The sequence below is a fragment of the Microtus oregoni genome, unplaced genomic scaffold (assembly GCF_018167655.1).
Source record: "Microtus oregoni isolate MIOR12 unplaced genomic scaffold, Mior012 000046F_ref0000063, whole genome shotgun sequence".
Classification (NCBI taxonomy): Eukaryota; Metazoa; Chordata; class Mammalia; order Rodentia; family Cricetidae; genus Microtus; species Microtus oregoni.
The window spans coordinates 13,695,240-13,715,597 of record NW_024543220.1 but is presented as its reverse complement, the minus strand read 5'-3'; the positions used below and the strand labels follow the sequence as shown (position 1 = coordinate 13,715,597).

The following is a 20,358-nucleotide window of genomic DNA, read 5'->3' as shown; positions in this document are numbered from 1 at the left end:
ATAACCTGCTTGTCTTACCGAAGTTTTGTCTTTGTTGCCCAAGCAGTTAATGAAGTATTGCATATTTGAGGGGGTGGGAACAGGATCCCTGGGGCTTGCTGGCCAGCTGAGTCTGTGGAACTCCAGGTTCAGTGAGACCCTGTCCACCAAAAGAGCACCAGGAAGACATAGAATGCCAGTCTGGCAGCCTCACGCATGTATGTGTGTGGGCGCGCTGTTCTTTCCTATCCTTGTGTGAAGGGTTTTTACTGCTGCTCTAAGCTTTTAAAATGGCTAGCGCACACATTTCTGATGGAGCCACTTTTGTAGGGTCCAGTGTAGCTTCTGAATTTACTCCCTGTGGTAAGTTCCTAGAGACAACACCCCTGGCCAGAAGAAGCACTAAGGCCTGGTAGCCTAACCAGAGAAGGGCTAGGCAGTTTTTTGGGACAGCCTGTTGGACCCTCTGTAGAGTCCATTTGCTGTGGTGAGTCGTAGTCATCGTCCGTCCGTCCCCCCAAGGGCCCTGGCTCATGCTAGGCCAGTGCTCATTCTAAGCCATGCTGTGCTGGGTTGCAAACCTATGCCTGGTTTCTCCCAGAAAAGGGTGTGTCCTGCTCTGGTTACTTGTTGAGTACTGATGAGATTGTAAACTTAAGAGTTTTGACCATTTATATGTGTAGGTATGTCAGGAGCCGTTTCCTTCTAGGATTATCGCAGGAACCATCGCCCTGGGGAGTCTGCAGAGAACCCCACACCCAAATTGGAGAGCTATCTGTTAGCGGAACCCGCCCCACATTCCAAACTATCTAGAGAACTAGGTGTGTCATCTCCTAGTTGTGACTTCCTGGCCTACGTGAACCATGTGACCAACGTGAACCACGCGGCAAGATCCCAGGCTCCTGTGCCCACCCCCCAACTCCTTACCCTATATAAGCTGTACCCCATCTCTAATAAACGGAGGCTCTGACAAACCTAGCATAGCCTTCTTCTCTCTTAGCCCATTTATCTTCCAGATAGTGCCTCTCCGTGACCCTGGAATAACTGACTGCAGGGTGGGTTACAACCCCTAGACTAAGTAACCCACCCAAAAGCGGTTTACATAGGTGTAAATTTCTGTCCCTCCCAATCCCACAGTCATTCAGTCACAAAGAAACAGAGGTTTATGTTAATTATAAATTGTTTGGCCTATTAGCTCAGGTTTATTATTAACTAACTTAATATTTTAAATTAATGTATAGTTCTTGTCTATGTTTAGCCATGTTGCTCGGTACCTCTTCACAGTTAAGATATTCTCATCTTGCTTCCTCTATGTTTGGCTGGTATGTACCTGCCTTTCTTCCCAGAATTTTCCTAATTTTCCTAGTCTGGTTGTCTCATCTATTTACCTCCTGCCTGGCTACTGGTCAATCAGCTTTTTATTGAACCAATATGAGTGACAAATCTTTCCAGTGTACAAGAGCGTTCTCCCACAGCAGATGTGTTTATTACAGCAGCCAGGCAGGAGGTAAATAGCGGGGACGGCCAGACGAGGCTGCACAGTTTTGACTAGAAAGCGACCCTGTGTGGTGCCGCAGACCAATAGATTACCGGACTGCTCCCAGGGCTCTCCCTCTAAGCCTCTGGTAAGTATAGAGACTGGACGTCCAAGGTTAGTGGGCAAGCACTTTGCCATTTCGGGACAGATGTCCGCAGAGACACCCTTTGGCTGATGGAGCTCAACCCAGCCCATCAGATTTGTCTGTTTTGAAATTTTGTTTTGAGTTAAGGATTTTTTTTATTTGGGGGGGGGGTGGTTTGATTTTTTTTTTTTTTTCAAGATAGGGCTTATCTGTGTAGCCCTGATTGTCCTGGAATTTACTATATAGGCCAGGCTGGCCTTGAACTCAAGAGATCCACCTGCCTCTGCCTCCCAAGTGCTGGGAATAGAGGCATGCACTGCCAACCCCACCCCCAACTTTGTGTTGTGTTTTTAACTTCTGAGCCCTTGCAAGTCTTCAGCTTGATGAGGATGCTGAAGTTAGTGCCTGGACTTACATGAGCTCTGAAATAAGACCTGTGACACCAGAGAAGCTTGGTGACCACATTCTGCAGAGCAAAGTGATGGAAGCCAAAGGCCTGGTGGAGAGGCGTGCTCTGTAGCCGCTGAGATTTCCTAAACTGGAGATGTTTACATATAGTTTCCTACAGAAGCCTGGAAATAGTTAAACTGATTGGTTTGTTTTCGTCTTTTAGGGTTTTGTTGTTGCTTATTGAATCAGGGTCTTGCTGGCTGTCCTGAAACTCAGTTATGTAGACCAGGCTGTTTCTGCCTCCCAAGTGATGTGATTAGAGGTGTGTGGCCACCGTGCCCACTTTGTGACAAGTTCTGAAATTCTAGGCAAGGAAGTGTTTGCTTCAGTATCAGTTCTGTGTGGACAGACGTGACTGCTTCTTACAAGTGGCAGAGAGGGCTTCTAAGACTACACAGCCCATCAGATTTCTCGTCCTCAGTTTCCCCTTTGGTCTAACTGGGTCTAGTCTGCCATTTTTATGCAGTAAGCTGCTCTCCTGTGCTGCCGAGACACAGATATAGAGGAGGGTGGCTGGGTTGGAAACGGGCAAGGTACACCCTGCTCTGGTGTTCTGAGGTTAGCAAGAATAAGTTTTCAGGAATGGAGTCCCATCCTCTGCTGCAAAACCAGTGTGTGCTGCTCACAGCAGTAGCGCTGGACTGTTGTGGAGATCGGCTCTTAGGCCGGGATGACAAACATGTTTGTAACAAAGTGTTTCCTATCTCAGAAACGACTGCCAGTGGTTCTGGAATGTAACCTGTGCTCCAGCAGAGTGTTCTAATAGATACCCATTTCAGCAGAAAATTGAGGAACTGCAAAAAGTAACATTTTTTTTGAGACAGGGTTTTTCGAACTCAGGCTAGCTTTGAACCCAGAGATCCCTCTGCCACCTTATCTACCTCTGCTTCCCTAGTGTGGGGTTTAAAGGCTTGTGCCACCACAGCCCAGTGTAAAAAGGTAGCTTTTAAAGGACCCCAGACCCGGGAAGATGACGCTTTAGTGAGTTTGGATTCCCCGCACACAAGCCTGGTGTGGCGACAGGCGGCTATAATTCCATCGCTGAAGCTCACCCAGTAAATTCCTGGTTCAGTGAGAGAGCAAGGCATGGTAGCACACTTTTAATCCCAACAGAGACAGGCAGGTGACACAGTTCAAAACCAGCCTGGTCTGCATAGCAAGTTATTATGTGGAGACTGTATGAACAAGCACATGTGCCTCTGGTGCACGTTCGTACACACGCATCTGCTCACACACTGGGGGAGGAAGAGGCGTGGCTTTTTTCGGCGACTCCCCGGTGCTGTCTTGTTTGCCTTTGGGCCCTTCTGAGGAAGCAGGCTCCCTGAGTGGCCTCCTGTGGAGGAGGAAGTCAACAGTCTGAAGATCCCACCGGCTTTGCTGGGCTCAAGTCAGGTCAGTGTTGTGCTGAGCCCCTGGCTTCTGGGCCACGTGTCATTGCGTGGTGACTAGTGAAGGCAGTAGTGAAGACTGAAGAGTCCAAGTTCATCTCACCCAGAGACTGGTTTTTACTTTTGACACAGTCAGTGTATGTAACCTGCTTCTCAACCCCAGGCTAGCCTTGAGATCTTCAGCCTTAACAAACAAGGAAACTCCACCACATCTGATAGTTGTGTAGGGAGATTTTGTTAGGTTTTTGAGACAGGGTCTCAAGTAGTTTAGGCTGGCCTCATACTTGCTTTGTCATCAGAGATGGCTTTGCACTCCTACTGGTTCTGCCGCTACCACATGCTGGCATTATAGGTGTGTACCACCCTGCCTTATCAGTGTTGGGGGTCAGGTCCTGCTGGGCAAGAGTCACACCCTCCTCCTGGCTCCTCCCTCTAGAGCCTGTCTGCTCTGAGCTAGTTGAGAGGGCAGCTCAGCACACAGCTATGTCTGTTCCCTGGCAGAAGATCACCCAGCAGGCTTTTCAAATCCCAAGTTTCTCACAGGAATGCTAGATCATACTGTGGAAATTTATTTCTATGTAAATGGCAAATTTCTGAAGCCAGAAGCCATCTGGCTGGGATGCTGGGCACTGTGGGAAATACAAGTTTTGATTCCAATGAGGAGTCAGATTGAACTTGGGAATGCATTTTTGGGGGACATATGTATTGTTTTGCTTTTTTTTTTAAATATTTATTTATTTATTATGTATACAATATTCTGTCTGTGTGTATGTCTGCAGGCCAGAAGAGGGCATCAGACCTCATTACAGATGGTTGTGAGCCACCATGTGGTTGCTGGGAATTGAACTCAGGACCTTTGGAAGAGCAGGCAATGCTCTTAACCTCTGAGCCATCTCTCCAGCCCCTATTGTTTTGCTTTTTGAGGCAGGGTTTCTCTGTGTAGCCCTGGCTGTCCTGGACTCACTTTGTAGATCATGTTGGCCTCGAACTCACAGAGATCTGCCTGCCTTTGCCTAAGTGGTAAGATTAAAGGCATGCACCACCACTGCCCGGCTGAACTTGGGAAGTTCCTGAGCCTATGTTTGCTCTCTATTCCTCATCCATCTCTGGGCAGCAATATGAAAACAAGGGAAGGCAAAGCAGCGCTGCTGACCCACAGACATGGATCATAAACTTAATGTCCAGCAGAGAGGTCACCAAAGAGTGAGGTAGCCTGCTGATGGGAAACGCTAGCTGAGAAGAGGCCGTGGGTCTCTGTGGGGAAGCACCCTCAGCCACTCAGCCCTGACTGCCGTCTTGTGGATTGCTGCACCTTCTGTGGTGGTGTCTGCTGTGGACAGTTGTCTGCGCAGCGGGAGACTGACGGGTTCTACTCTGTCCTGGGACTCTGTGCCTCAGGCTGAAAGGTCTGAGAGTAGGAAGCTGGAGGGGAAGTTTTCATCTTTGAAGATCTGAGTTATGATTTTCTTTGCCAGGGAAATAATGTCCTGAAAAGGGAAAAGACAAAAGACAACTAGGTTATAAAATGACATTTTAAAAGCCAGTTAAGCCGGGTGGTGGTGGTGATTAAGCCTTTAATCCAAGCCCTCGGAAGGCAGAGGCAGGCAGATCTCTACGAGTTCCAGGCCAACCTGGTCTACATAGCAAGTTCAGGATAGCCAGGGCTATTATGTAGAGAAACCTTGTTTCAGAAAACAAAAAAAAAAACAAAAAAAACATACAAACAATTAAAAAAAGCCAATTAAAAAAATACAGGCCCAGCAAGATGTCCTAGTGAGTAAAGGTGCTTACTGCCAAGCCTGACAACCCAGGTTCAATACCAGGGACCCATATGGTGGAAGGAGAGAACCAGCCACTTTCCTGTGTTGTTGACCCCCACAAACGTATACACACACACACAAAATAAATGTAAATGTGCGTGTGTGTATGGTCACACTTCAGCTTCACCCTTGCCCAGGAAGGAATTCCTGATTCTAGTGTAGCAAAAGATGGATTCACCAGCATCACAGTGACCATGACGGCGTGGGTGGAGAGAGTGAGTTTCCTGCGATTCAGTGATCCCACTCAGAAGCAAGTTAGAACAGCATCCGAGTGAGTATCCACAGGTAACGGGGTCAGCTTAGAAAGTGGCGCACCAGCTGCTGGCGTGGGGCTCCTGGCAGACACTGGAGACACCCAGCTGTGCTTTTCCCGTGTGATTCCTGCTCCAGGAATCTGTCTCGAAGTACTGTCTGTGGTTCCCTCCTACTATGGCAGAACTGCCTTTGGACAGACTCTCCAGTGACCTGAAGCACAGGGGTGGGGCTGCCCTGTATGGAGCAGGGGCTGCGTTGATGATCACAGCACTGCCACCACTGTTGTCCTCATCACCATCCTCGCCACCACCACCACTATCACCATCACCATCGCCTTCCTCATCACCACCGTCCTCACCACCACCGTCCTCACAATCCTTACCACCCCCATTACCATCATCACCATCAGAGCCAAGGACTGAAAGGCACATCCCCAAATAAGAATTGATTAAATGAATATAATTCGTGTGCACACTGACCACCTGATCCTCAATAAATGGCATGTATTAGAGATGACACTTGGGAAGAAGAGGTGGTTTCTGGTTTTTGTTTGTTTTTCTCTTAACTACTAAGTTATTTTGGAAGATAAAAGGTAATAAAGAAATCAATACAAGGATGGGTGTGGTGGCTATGCCTTTAGCCCTAGTACTTAGGGAGATAGAAGCAGGTGGATATCTGTAAGTTTGGGGTCAATCTGGTCTACATAGTGAGTACCACGTCAGATGGAGCTACATAGAGAACCCTGTCTCCATAACAAAAAAGAAAAGGAAATCAATACCCCATGCTTCCTTTGGGATCACTCTGAAACTGCTCCATCAGTGTCTCCAGCTGTACAGGAACAGAGATAAACTTCGTATTTGGTATGCCAAATAATGCTAGTATTTCTACGAGATTATCTTTATTGAGCATTGCTTTTTTTCCCTCCGTGGCTTATTTTCTGCTGCATTAGGTTTTCTGAGATGTTTCTTACAATCTCTTAAAAGTCTTCCTGAGAACAAGAGTCCACATCATGACAGTGGCTTCCGAGAATGCTCTGTCCTGCTTGCCAGGCTCCACCGGTTTGTGAGAGTAACCCTTGGCGGTTTCACCTCTCAGAACCTAGGTCATGAACCCCAAACAGCCCCCTCCCCTGAGTCAGCCCCTGCAGACTCACCTGCCCGAAGTGTGCCTCGCCAGGCCTCAGTCACGTCAGACTTCCTCTGGAAAGAGAACAGAAAGCCCTGCATGTTCCGCCACCATCAGATTCTTTGTTTTCTGCCTTTTTGTTGTTTGTTTATTTTTGTTTTGTCTTCTCTGTGTAGCCCTAGCTGTCCTGGAACTCTGTGGACTAGGCTCAGACTCAGAGATCCGCCTGCCTCTGCGTCCCGAATGCTGGCATTAAAGGTGTGCGCCACCACTGCCCTCCTAGATTCCTCTTTCTAAAGAGCCTCTTGTTGGCATTCAAGAAGAGGGCTGCATTTTCAGCTAGTAATTGTAAATTAGGAGATGGCCGTCCTCACTGGGATGCACTTTGTGCTTACAGTGCTAACACCCTGCACTGGCCGCTGTGGCCGTAGGACCTGAAGTGCTGGAGATGTCACGCGCTGGGCCAGGAGGGGAGAGGAAAAAGAGAGACACAGAAGCCGGGAGAGACGATCCTCACACCCAGCACAACCTCCCCTTTACTAACTAATACAGTCAATACGACGTTAACTCACTAAGCATAGAACTTGATGGCTTTCGCGCTTGGATGCAGAATTTGAAGTTCAGTGCCTAAAAAGTTGGCTCAGTGGTTAAGAGCACTTCCTGTTCTTAGAGGACGCAGGTTCCATTCCCAGCACCTAGAGGGCAGCTCACAGCTGTCTGTAACTCCACTCCCAGGTGATCTGACACCCTCTTTTGGCTTTCATGTATTTCACACATATAATGCACAGACATACATGAACTAAAACACCCATACACATAAAAGAAAAAGAAAATAAGCCAGGTGGTGGTGGCATGCATCTTTAATCCCAGCACTTGGGAGGCAGAAGCAGATGGATCTCTGTGAGTTTGAGGCCAGCCTGATGTACAGATAGAGTTCCAGGACAGCCAGGGCTACACAGAGAAACCCTGTCTCTATAAAACATGGGGCAAAAGGTTAAGAAAAATTGTTCAAAAAATCTAGGCAGCTAGAGAACAGTGGAGTCAAACACTGAAATCCTGGTCTGACAGCAAAGCCCATGCTTCCTCTTCCAGACCCAGGAAGCCAGTAGTTCCACGGCTGCTCAAAACACTGCTGCCCTGGCCAAGAAGGGAAGGGGCAGAGCTGAGCCAGGCTCCTTGTCCTGCTCTGTGCTCCAACTGGAGGCTGTTAGCCAGCTGTGCTCACTCGGCTACAGCAGAAACCGAGCCAGCCCTGGGCGACAGCGCGGGAATGTGTAGCCAGCCCACACCTTTGGTCACAAGATGCCGCGCAGGCTCACGTGAGGTCCTTGGATAATTGTGTATTGAAAACCACACAGTGCACCTGGGTGCCTATAGTGCCCTTCAGCAAAACAACCCCGGTTTCACAAGGATTCTTCACGGTCAAAGCACTTCTAAAACACTCTGCTCGTCCCAGTGTCTACCCCATACTGTGATTCTGCCGAATTCCTCCAGGAGAAATGAAGAGAGTCAGTGGAGAGACTGAAGACAGTGCATGGGAGTAAGAGGAGGGGAAGGCAGCGACTGCCATTTTACTCAGTAAAGGCCATCTGTGTAAGCTATTCTTCAGAGAAAGTTTGTGTGGACAACTGCTTCTCTTTGACTAAGTAAATCTTCTGGAAGAGAAAGAATGTGAACAGTTAAGAACACTTGCATATACGAAGACAAATTTAAGGATCGCTTTGCCTGGAGGCTGAGAACTACGCACAGGCACCGTGCTCCCAACTGCCCCTACGCCTTCCTGGAAAAGCCTGAAGTCTGGAGAAGATGCTGCTGGAGCCCTACATTGCCCCCCATGCCCTGCAAATGGTAATGACATCGGCCCCTGCAAGCAAACCTCACCCGGGTCTTGCATGGGAAAGGCATCTTGTAAAGACCAGCTTCAGTTTCTTTCCCTAAATGGGGTCCTGGGGGGGACCCAGTAGCTTCAGGAGCCCCCCGTGAAGGAAAGAGATGTTGATCTAGCTCTGGCAATGTACAGTTCCCATCACTAGTCACAGAGATGGCCGGGCCAGGCTCAGCTAGAGAAGGCTGTCCTCTAGGCTTCCAGTCTCTCCTATGCAGGAGTGTTCTTGGTCCCGGGCCCCGCAGGGGCAAGAGGCTGCCTACTGTCTCTCGTCCAGATCCAAGGGCTGGTGTGTTGGCACTGCTCTCAGGAGGCTGGTGAGATCCCTAAGGTGTCTCAGGCATGATGGTGGCCCCTGCTAGGAAGAGCATTTCGGAATTCCTTGGAGCTGTGAGGCAGATGCTGTCCTCTGGCTGGGTTAACGCTGACACTGGAAAGAGCCCCTCAGGACAGTGCAGATGGGCAGAAAGTCCCAGACAACAGGAGGCCAACACAAAGCAGTCAGGGAAGGTTTCCCACAGGTCCGTGTCCATATTGCCCCAACTTTCCACCTCCACACCCCCGTCAGAAATAGCTGGCTGGTGACAAATTGAGTTGGATGGACAAGAGAGAAGAGGGGAGCCTGGGAGCCCATGTGCCCCATCTCCTCTTCAGGAGCTGTCCGTTCTGTACCGTCATGTTTCCAAGACCACACGCACACTCCCCACCCCCAACCTTCTCCATCAGCTTGTGCCTTCTACCCCACCTTTCTGTCCACCTGACAACACCACCATGACTTAACCCAGCTTCAGTGCCTCCTGGGAGGACCCCATCTGCCCCCCTCAGCCGTATTAAGGCTGTCTCCTCCTCATGGGCCTTTTCTGAATGGCCTGCCAGCTTTCAACCTTCCACTGACGGCCTTGCTCAGGGAGGACAGGCAGTTCCTGGTCTTGTCTCAACTCCAGGGACCTAGACACACTTGACTTGTGAGAGCCACGATCTCACCCACCTCTCCACCCACAGTCCCAAGAGGAAGACAGATACCTTTCCCATCTGCCTTGTAGTCATCAGGGAGGAGCTTGTCCTGTCGATAGCCCAGCACGAAAGCCAAGAAGGAGAGGATGAGAGCGTCTCCAATACTAAGGATGGCCAGCATGAAGGCCCAGCGGATGGTGCAGTGGCCCAGTGTGTACTTGCCAGTCTGCTCACCACACATGCGCCGTACCTCGCTGGAGTCCCAGCCGTCGGGGTAGACCAGGCATCCGATCATTAGGCCTGTGGCTGAGAAGACAAGAGGGCAGCAGTGGGGTCAGACTGGACATGCCCCTGACGCCTCCCTCACCTTGAACTACTCTTGTCACCTCCCTGGTCTCTGGGCCAGCATTGGGAACCGCTTCTTCCATCCATGTAAAATACAAGTGGAGCCGGGCGGTGGTGGCGCACGCCTTTAATCCCAGCACTTGGGAGGCAGAGGCAGGCGGATCTTTGTGAGTTCGAGACCAGCCTGGTCTACAAGAGCTAGTTCCAGGACAGGCTCCAAAACCACAGAGAAACCCTGTCTCGAAAAACCAAAAAAAAAAAAAAAAAAAAAAAAAAATACAAGTGGAGAAGCTGAAGCTCACCAAGCTGAAGTCCTGGGAACTAGCCATCAGGATAGCTGCATGGCGGGGCTCCTCAGCCAGGCGGCTCTGCCCCACACCAGGCGGCTCTGCCCCACACCAGGCGGCTCTGCCCCATACCAAGTGGCTCCACCCCACACCAGGTGGCCCTCTGTCCCTCTTCCAATCTCACCCTGAATTCAGCAAGACAAAGCCTACTCTGGTTCCAGAGCCCTCCAGCATCTGGTCCCAAGATGCATCTCTTCTGAGAGATGCTCGCTCTCCCTCCGTCTCTGAAGTAAGTATAATGATGGGGCAGGAGCTGGTCTGGATCAGCAAAACCTTTCATTGTTCAGGGTACACCTCACAACTCGGGCCCTTTGACTGAATACGGGGGCCAGCCACATCCCTGGCTTCTCACTTCCTTCAAGCGCCCTCCTTGCCCTTTCCCTCTGCAGTAAAGACTGGCAAAGGCGGCCATGAGCAGTGAAAGTAGAGTCCTCAGTGATGCCAGAGGGCGCACAGCACAAGAGAGAGCTGTGCTTCGGTCCACTGCAGTTGGAAGTCTCAGCACACATGCCTGTGGGTTCCACATTTGCCAAATACTTATAAAATGCTTCTCATGTGTTGTATCATCCTCACCGGTTCTCCAAGGGATGGGGGCACCATCACCAGACCCTACAGATCAGGTGTACCAGGCTGAATGCTTTGAATCCCCCCAAACCTGTATATTTGAAATTCTAACCCTTGGAATGTGGGACTTTGGGAAGTAATTAGCTCATGAGACAAAGCCCCCATACATGGGATTAGCACCCTTATAAAAGGGACCCAGAGAGACTTCCTACCTTTCCTTCCATTGTGGGCAGAGTAAGAAGTCAGCTGGAAGATGACACCGGAGCCACCCTGTACCAACCTGAGCTCAATCATCCAACCTCCAGGGCCATGAGAAATAAATGCCCCCTCGCCTCTGGGAATTTGTTATAATAACCTAAATTCACTAAGATGGGAGGTTACCAAGATTCAGGGAAGGCAACTGAGCCCATGCTTGGCCCACGCCCCGAGCTCCATCAGTCTTTGAAGCTTCATTCCCTCAGTTTTGTAAGGGCGTCAATTTTGCTCTCCCTTACCCTTGCCCTGTTCTCTGGCTTTGTGGAAAATTTTGAGGTAACAGATTCATGGGGCACACCTCTTCAACCCTCCCCTCTCCTCTCAACACAGGATGGAACACAACACCACCTCTGCCCTCAGCCCATCAATGCTTCATGGGATGGCACCCGGCCACCTCTGGTATCAGTATTTCAGCTCTGTGGCCCAGATAGAATCTGGCTCAAATTACTGGGGGGCTCCTCCACCCAGGCCTTCCTCCTGCTCCTGCTCAGCAAACACACCTGTTGAGAGATGCTGGCATGGGGGCAGGCAGCGCTGGGAAAGGATGGCGTATCTCTAGCATCCTGTATCCCCGAGGGGCAGAGCAGCTGGCAAGCACACCCACCCACTACTCTTTGGAGCTTCATGGCCCCTTACTGATATAACCACTGTTGTCCCTGATATAACCACCATGGCCTGCTGTCCCTACCGCTCAGCAAGGCTTGGAGATGGCTTGGGTTGGAAGGAACTCAGGCCAGGTGTGTGGCCTGCATACCAGACAGGGGATTATTAAGTTTGTCTTTGCTTGCTAAGGGCTCACCAAGCCTGAATCAGGACCTTGTAAATGCAGGAACACTCACTACTGGGTTGTGTGAGGCTTCTCCAAAAAATGAAGTATTTTGTGAATCGTGCTTATAAAATATGGGTTTCAATAAAAGCAGTCTTAGAAATTGGGCAATGGTGACCCATGGCTTTAAGTCGAGCACTCAGGAGGCAGAGGCAGGTAGAGCTCTGTGAGTTCAAAGCCAGCTAAGTCTACAGAGTGAGTACCAGGACAGTCATGGATACATAAAGGAACCCTATCTCAAAACAACAACAACAGAAACAGTCTTAGAATACATCTAATTTGGGAGAATCCTTAATTCTCCCAGGCTCTGATTTGCTCTCTGGCCTGCTATAGCCTTGACCAACTCTAACCCCCTCTGTCAATCTAGTTCCTCATCCATAGCTGGAGTCCCCTTCAGCTCCGCCGGCCTGAAATTCAGACTCCTGTTTTTGACACCTTCTGACCCCCGCCAAGGTAATACTACTTTAACTAAAGATAGCCCGATGCTTTGACTCCAGCCGCCAATCTTTTTTTATTTTTTTTTTATTTATTTTTGAGACAGGGTTTCTCCGTAGCTTTTTTTGGTTCCTGTCCTGAAACTAGCTCTTGTAGACCAGGCTGGCCTCGAACTCACAGAGATCCGCCTACCTCTGCCTCCCGAGTGCTGGGATTAAAGGCGTGCGCCACCACCGCCCGGCTCCAGCCGCCAATCTTCACCACCGCTGAGGGGCATCTGTGGGTGCTAAGGGACTAAGAGACCAAAGGCTGCTGAAGGGTATCAGTCATCTCTTCCTGAACTCCAATGGAGACCAAGATCAACTGACCCAAGGACCAAGAGGGTCACCTGAGACTGGAGCAGAAAAGTGGGCAGGGGATTGCCTTGCCTTGGGACCCTCACAAGCAACTGCCTACCTGATACGGTGTTAAACGGCCCGGGGTAGCCTGTGCACCTCCACCTCAGAGAACGGTGTCCTACTTACTGACTCAATACAGAGCTCACATCCAGGGACAGAGATGCTCACTCTACATTAAAAGAGGGGAGCTTGAAAGGAAGTCGCTAAGGAGAGAGGTCTCAGCCAGTCTACCAGAGGCACTCCAAAATCCTGGAATCTTCCATGGGAGTAGTTGGAGGTAGGAAGAGGCAGGGAGTGAGGGTGGAGATCTGGGAAGTGCCATCACCATAGCCTTGGGATTGACTCCTAGCCCACAGGGCAGCCGCCTTCCCCCTCCCTCTGGAAGCAGCAGTGGGTGTTGGTACTTGTGATTGTGTCTACCAAAAGCTGTGTGGCCCTCTCTAAGGTACTTCTCTCCTGCTCAGAGCTTAATAGCATGTGTGGACCAAACAGTGCCACAGCATGGACCCCCCGCCTTTTAAAAATACTTTTAGTTGTGTGTGTAAGAGCACGTGACACTTACACTCACGGGCTCCTGCCACCATGTGAATCTGGAGGTCACAGGACAATGCAAAGGTGTTTGTTGGTTCCTTACATTATGTGAGTCCTGGGGGTTGACCTGGGGCGTCAGACATGGCAACAGAACCTTCACCACGAGTCACCTTGCAGTCCCTGCCCCATCCTTTCTATGATTCACAGATTTTCTTCCTTAAGACAGAGTCTCGCATTGGGACTGGAGAGATGGCTCAATGGTTAAGAGTACTGGCCGCTCTTCCAGATGACCCAGATTCAATTCCCAGCACCCACATGGCAGCTCACAATTGTCTGTAACTCCAGTTCCCTGGGATCTGACACCTTCAAATCAATACACATAAAATAAAGTTAAAATAAATTTAAAAAAAAATACACAGAGTCTCACAATGTAGCCCAGGCTGGGCTGGAACTCACAGCTGTCCTCTTGTCTCTGTCTCCCAGGGGCTGGGATCATCGTGCTCAGAATCTTCCGTGGAACTTTGAGTAGAAGGAATGAGAAGCCAAGTGTGCCCTGGGTCTGCCCCACCCGCCCTCCCACTGTGCCCTGGGTCTGCCCCACCCGCCCTCCCTCTGACCCTGCTCACCTGCAGCCAGCTGCATCCAGGCGCAGATCTTGTAGACCGTGGCCGTGTTACAGATGAAGAATAGGCTGAAGCAGATGATGGAGCCAATGATGAGGAACATGGCCAAGGCCACGAAGAACATGGCGGTCTTGAAGGCTCTGGAGGGGATAGAGGAGAAGTCCAGAGGGCCACCCTTGCAGATGAGTTCAGACGAGAGCACGTTGCCCACGCAGTAGGAGAAGAGGCCGAAGTAGCCTGCCTGTGGTGTGCTCACACTGTCGCCTATCCAGTAGGGCTGGATGAAGAGAGCCATGACCAGCACGGAGAAGCAGATGGTGAGCGTGCCCCACATCACTCCCACGGCGCGTGAGTTGCGCACGTAGTTGGTGTGGTAGATCTTGGCGGCCTCCTGCGCTGGCAGCAACTTCACCATGGCGAAGGCCGCAGGACTGGGATAGGGGCACTGGCTGGTGGAGGGTGTACAGCTCTAGGGAGCAGGGCCTGGTGTGGGTCACTTCAGCCTGGTGTGAAGAGCAGCCTGAGGTCAGCGTGAGCGTGCCCAGGGCTAGCCAGGAGCGCAGCAGGCCAAGGTCAACCTTGACTTCGCTGAAGGCGCTTCCCAGGACCCTGTGTCACCCCAGACGCGGAGGGTCTCAGGTCTGAGGCCTCCTCTAGGTCGGTCAAAGTCTGGGCTTGCGCCGCCGCCCTCCCCGCACCTCCGGCTCCCAGTCGTAGGCCACGCCCGGCTAGCTCTGTGGAGCGCGCGTTTCAGCACCACGGCCAGCGCCAGGGCTCGGGGGCGGGGCCTGGGAGGGCGGGGCCGGCGAGCGCGGGGAGCCAGGAGGGGAAGCAGGCCCGAGACCCAACCCTCTCTCTCTCTTCCTCCCAGAGGGTGCGGCCGCGGCTGGGCTGTCACATTCCTCCCGCTGAGCCCAGCAGTAAAAACGCTTCCCGGCCTCTACACCCGGACTCCCTAGACATCCTTCCGGGACCTCACCTCCCACCCTCACCACCACCACCAACCCTGTATGCCGAGGGCTGCAAGTTTCCACTATGGTTTCGGCTCGGTCTTCCAGCCAATGATTGCCACGAGCCTGGTGGGGGCTAGATAACGTCCCCCCTTCAAAGACCATGAACCTCAGCTACTGCAATAACCCCGGCAACTATAAAGAAGAGCAAAATGCATTCCCAGACCACACCAGAGCTCGGTGTCCAACACCCGGCCTTGCTCCTCGAGTTTCTGTTTTTGCTGAAGATTTCTTTTTAGGAATATTTTTTTTTTTTTTTTTTCTGGATGTGGTAGCTCACACCTGTAATTTCAGCACTCAGGAGGTGGAGGCAGGGGCATCAGAAGTTCAAGGAGAGGCTGCGTAAGATCCTGCCTCAAACTGGGAGGTGGTGGCACATGCCTTTACCCCCAGGAAGGCAGAGGCAGGTGGATCGCTGTGAGTTTGAGGTCAGTCTGGTCTGCGGATCGAGTTCCAGCACAGCCAGGGCTACACAGAGAAACCCTGTTAAAAAAAAAAAAAAAAATCCTGTCTCCAAAAAAAAAAAAAAAAAACAACAACAAAGAAATAAACCATATATGCCCAGCTTTAGTAGATAATTACATGACTAATGTAAAGAGTTTATTCTTATAAAAGAATAAAACCGGGCTAGAGAGATGGCTCAGCGGTTAAGAGCACTGGCTGTTCTTCCAGAGGAACTGAGTTCAATTCCCAGGAACCACATGGTGGCTCACAACCATCTGAAATGAGATCTAGTGCCAGGCCATCTCTTCAGCCCCTCATACAATGTTTTTTAAATATTTTCTTATTTTTGTCTAATGTCTAGTGCAGGTGTTTTGCCTGCATGTGTGTCTTTGCCCTCCAGAACTGGAGTTACAGAGGTTGTGAGCCACCATGTGGGTGCTGGGAATTGAACCTGGGTGTTCTGGAAGCCAGTGGGCTTGCCTACTGCACCGTCTCGCCAGCCCCTCCCCCAAGACATTTTAGAAATGATGATAATAAATTCAGCAAAGGATGGGAAACATCCAGAATTCACACACTGCTGGTGGGGCTGTGCTGCTGGTGGGCTGTGCATCAGTTCAGCCCCGTGGAGAACTGAGCCTCTCGGAGACTGAAATAGGCATCGGCCATGTGACCCAGACATCTGACTCCGGGGTATTTCACCCAGAGAAACGAACATTTGTGTTTACACAAAAACCTTTCCATGTTGTCGTCTTAGTAAGGACTTTTATTGCTGGGGTAAAATACCACCACCAAGAGCAACTTGTGGCGGAAAGGGTTTGTTTGGCTTACACTTCCACATCTCTGAAGGAAGCCAGGACAGGAACTGAAACACCAGGAACCTGGAGGCAGAAGCTGATGCAGAGGATATGAAGAGTGCTGCTTACTGTCTTGCCCCTTGCAGTTTCCTCAGCTTCCTTTCTGAGAGCATCCAGGACCACCAGCTCCGGGGGCACCACCCACAATGGGCTTGGCCCTCCGTCATCAACACCAATTTAGAAAATGCCCTAGAAGCCTGCCCGCAGCCCAGGATTACAGGGGCATTTTCTCTATTGAGGATTCCTTCTCCCTGATGACTGTAGTTTGTGTCAAGTTGACACTGAGCTGCTGCTGTGAGCCACAAGCCCTATACAGTAGAAGTACAGCTGACAGATCACTGGACAAACTCACGGATGGGAGTAGTGAGAAACCCAATTTGCAGAGCTTCAGGAAAACCTGTCTTTTGAATAGTTACTGTCAGTTCTGTGGAAATCTTGTGAACCCATAGCCTTCCTCCTTCTCATAGTGGAATTCATCCCAAAACACCCCAGCAGGGTATAAGCCATTCTTTAAACTGACTTTTAATAGAAATGGGTTAATATAAGATGTAAGAGCTAGCTAGAAATAGCCTGAACCATTGGCCAATTAATCAATGTTGTAATTAGTATAATTTCTGTGGTATCATCCGGGTCAGGGTGACTGGGAAATGGAAAAGCAGTCTTCGTTTACATAATCTACTGGCCTTTGCTGTGTCTTAACAAGCTATGAATATTCTGCACTTAACCAACTTTTATTTGACACAAGGTCTTAGGCTAGGAAATTAGCGATTTGTACTTTTACCCCTTAAAAAATACAGGAAGAAAAGCTTAGATCACAAAACTAGCCCCAGAGAAAGGAATTCCTTCTCACCTGGGTGCCAGTGGATACAACACCCCCACAGCACCCTGCTTAGCTTGGGGGGGGGGCATGCAACAGCTGCTTATGCTGGTTGCCATGACTACCACAAACACTGTGTTTCCAGACACTGCTGGAAGTACTTAGAGTACACAACAACTAGCCAGTACATGTGCATACACTTTGTATAGCAATTGCCCCCAATTTTTTGAGGGGGTTCAAGACAGGGTTTCTCTGTAGCTTTGGAACCTATCCTGGAACTCAGTCTGTAGACCAGGCTGGCCTCAAACTCACAGAGACTCGCCTGCCTCTGCCTCTTAGGTGCTGGGATTAAAGGCGTGCGCCACCACTGCCCTGTGCCCCAAACTTTTAAGAAACAATCCAAATGCCATATATCTGTGCAGTTCCATTGTTCACTAGACCACTGCTGAGCAGTAGAGAGAGGCCATCTTGGCAGCTGAGTGTGGCTGTGTGCACCTGTCATCCCCGTTCCTGGGAGACTGAGAAAAGAGGATCACCGCGAGCTTGAGGCCAGCCTGGGCTACAGAGTGGAACCCCACCTTGAAAACCAGCATGCAAAGACTTAGAGCATGTTCTTAGCATTGTCCTGTGGCCAATCCTAAGAACAGAACCCTATAAGCATTGAAAAGAGAGAAAAAGGAGGAAGTGGAGGGGTGGGGCACCTGTCACAACATGTAAGGAACTCACTGCACTAAGTCACAGAAGCCTGATCACCAAAAACAGAGCAGTATGGGACTCCATCCATATGGCCCTGGAGGCTAAACTACAGAGGAAGAAAACAGACTTGTAACTGTTTCCATGTGGTAGGGGTAGGTGATGAGGGATACTGCAAGGGAGGTCTCTGTAGAGTGAGGATATTTGTTAATCCCAAAGATGTAAGGAGAAAGACCACTGACCCAAATCATTATGGTCGAGTTAATTAAAGCAAACAATTAATTAAAGCAAGCTTTCTTTTTCATTCATGTACACAGGCTTCTCTCCCCCTAAAGGGTGCAAGAGGTCAACATTGGGCCTGAGGAAGACAAGGTTTTTATAGCTCACGGGTACAGGGGGGTCTCTATATCCCAAAATAGGTGGGGTTACAAGAACAGAACATAGCTGAACCGCTTAATCATCACAACCTCCTGAAACAGAGACATGATTGCAGGGTTGGCATAAGAAGGTAGTCATAACAGCAGGTAGTCATAACAACATGGTTATAACAACCTTTTTTTAAGATTTATTTATTTATTATGTATACAACATTCTGCCTCCATGTATGCCTGCACACCAGAGGAGAGCACCAGATCTCATTACAGATGGTTGCTGGGAATTGAACTCAGGACCTCTGGAAGAGCAGCCAGTGCTCTTAACCACTGAGCCATCTCTCCAGCCCTATAACAACCTTTTGAAACAAAGGTAGGGCTGCAAGATGGCTATAAACAACTTTTTGAAACAAAAACATGACTGCCAATCCTGGAACAGGCGGTACAGAACCATTTGTAGTTAAGGTTAAAGGTGGAGCATAGTCCTTGAGAAATAGATTTAATCATAAACAGGAATGAGCCTAGTTTGCCTTTCCTATGAGATGACTTGCAAGCTGGTTCATTGTATTCTTTTTCTTTTTCTTTTTTTTTTTAAATATTTATTTATTTATTATGTATACAATATTCTTTCTGTGTGTATGCCTGCAGGCCAGCAGAGGGCGCCAGACCTCTTTACAGATGGTTGTGAGCCACCATGTGGTTGCTGGGAATTGAACTCAGGACCTTTGGAAGAGCAGACAATGCTCTTAACCTCTGAACCATCTCTCCAGCCCCCTCATTGTATTATTTTTCTATTCTATAATTTACGCGCCCATGTAGAATGTACTTTGATCACCCCCACACACATCCGCTCTTACCCCTCCCACTGCACTTCTTCTATTTCTCCTCTTTTTCCTTTTGACCCACAACATTTAATTAAGGTTTCTTGAATAAACATGGCTGGGGTTTGGGTTATTTACTTGAACAAGCCCAATTTCCCTACCAGTGGTTTCACCACCAACGATGCCCTCCGCTAGCAACCAGTAACTGCCAATAGGTCTTCAGGGACCCCACCATCATTGACTGTAGGTTGAGGGAGAGGCCCCTCCGCCAGCAACCAGTAACTGCCAATAGGTCTTCAGGGACCCCACCATCATTGACTGTAGGTTGAGGGAGAGGCCCAAAGATATGCAGGTCCTGTTTAGGTAAGCCTCTGCCGCGATGAGTTCATGCATGGGTGCTGCAGCCATTCATGGCCAGAAGATGGCATCCTACAACCCTTCTTGAAGTTCTTATATTCTTCCTGCCTGCTCTCTTCTCAGAAGCCTTGCAGGGGTCATGGAGATATCCCACTAGGGCTAAGCACTCAGCAGTCACTAATTCTCAGCACTTTTACTATTCTCTGCATGAACCGTTGCACATTGCAGAAGCTTCTCTGAACAAGGTTGAGATAGCGCTTGCCTGCGAGTATGAACATAAATAAATACTCAGACTGTTTGACATCATGTCCTTATAGTGAAACAAAAATAGGAGCCAGTGGAGTGGTGGTGCATGCCTTTAATTCCAGCACTGGGGTGGGGGGGCTAGTGGCTGGCAAATCTGAGTTCGAGGCCAGCCTGGCCTAAGAGTGAGTTCCAGGGCAGCCAGGGTTACACAGAGAAACCCTGTCTCAAAAAAACCAAAAAACAACCAACTAAACAAAAACAAACAAACAAAAAACCAAAACAAAAACCAGACAACAACAAAACCAACAAAACAAAATTGCCCAGTTGTGCCAGAGCCGCCCCCCAAGCCTGGGATCCAAGTTCCATCTCAGAGACCCACATGGTGGAAGCAGAGAACTGACTTCCAAAAATCTTGCAACGGAGCATAGGGTGGTTCATGCATAGAATTCGGGAAATTCTATGTCGGTTTCATTACCATGGTCTCCAGAGTAGAAGTTAAGGAAAATAAACGCAAGCCTTCAGTGCACCCGAGCAGGAGCAGGACCACAAAGGGCTCAGACTGGCTTGCTGAGCATGAATGCATGGGAACTCACAGCCACCAGGGGGCGCTCCACACAGGTCGGAGTTTTCTTTGCTGTGATGTAGGTAAAGTAACAATTTTTATTCTTTCAAGGGTCTTCAATTGGGTCCCTAACAACTTAGCCTCTAATTTATAGAATACTCAGGTGATCGTAACCAAGCAGGAGACAGGGGACTTCGCATAGTTCAGGGACTGGAGAGACCCTGAGCTGGCTCCCGGGCATGCATCCTAGAGCCTGATTGTGGGTCCTGCGGAGGAAAGCATCCGTGCCCGTGCGGGGGACACGGGCAAGGGAAGGTGTTTGGTCGGAATCATCACCCAGCCCCTAGCACTCATCTTTGGAACGGAGCCGGAAGTTCCACT

General features: G+C 49.8%; 1 protein-coding gene across 1 annotated transcript; it reads right to left on the bottom strand.

The window, feature by feature from the left end:
• Nucleotides 1-4,387: 4,387 nt before the first annotated feature.
• On the bottom strand, nucleotides 4,388-14,534 carry Lhfpl5 (LHFPL tetraspan subfamily member 5). Its single transcript, XM_041634987.1, has 4 exons — nucleotides 13,806-14,534; nucleotides 9,548-9,784; nucleotides 6,668-6,713; nucleotides 4,388-4,926 (listed from the first exon to the last, which is right to left on the bottom strand). Exons 1-3 carry the CDS (start codon nucleotides 14,215-14,217, stop codon nucleotides 6,703-6,705), a joined length of 660 nt encoding a protein of 219 aa, XP_041490921.1. The 5' UTR covers nucleotides 14,218-14,534; the 3' UTR covers nucleotides 4,388-4,926; nucleotides 6,668-6,702.
• Nucleotides 14,535-20,358: the final 5,824 nt, after the last annotated feature.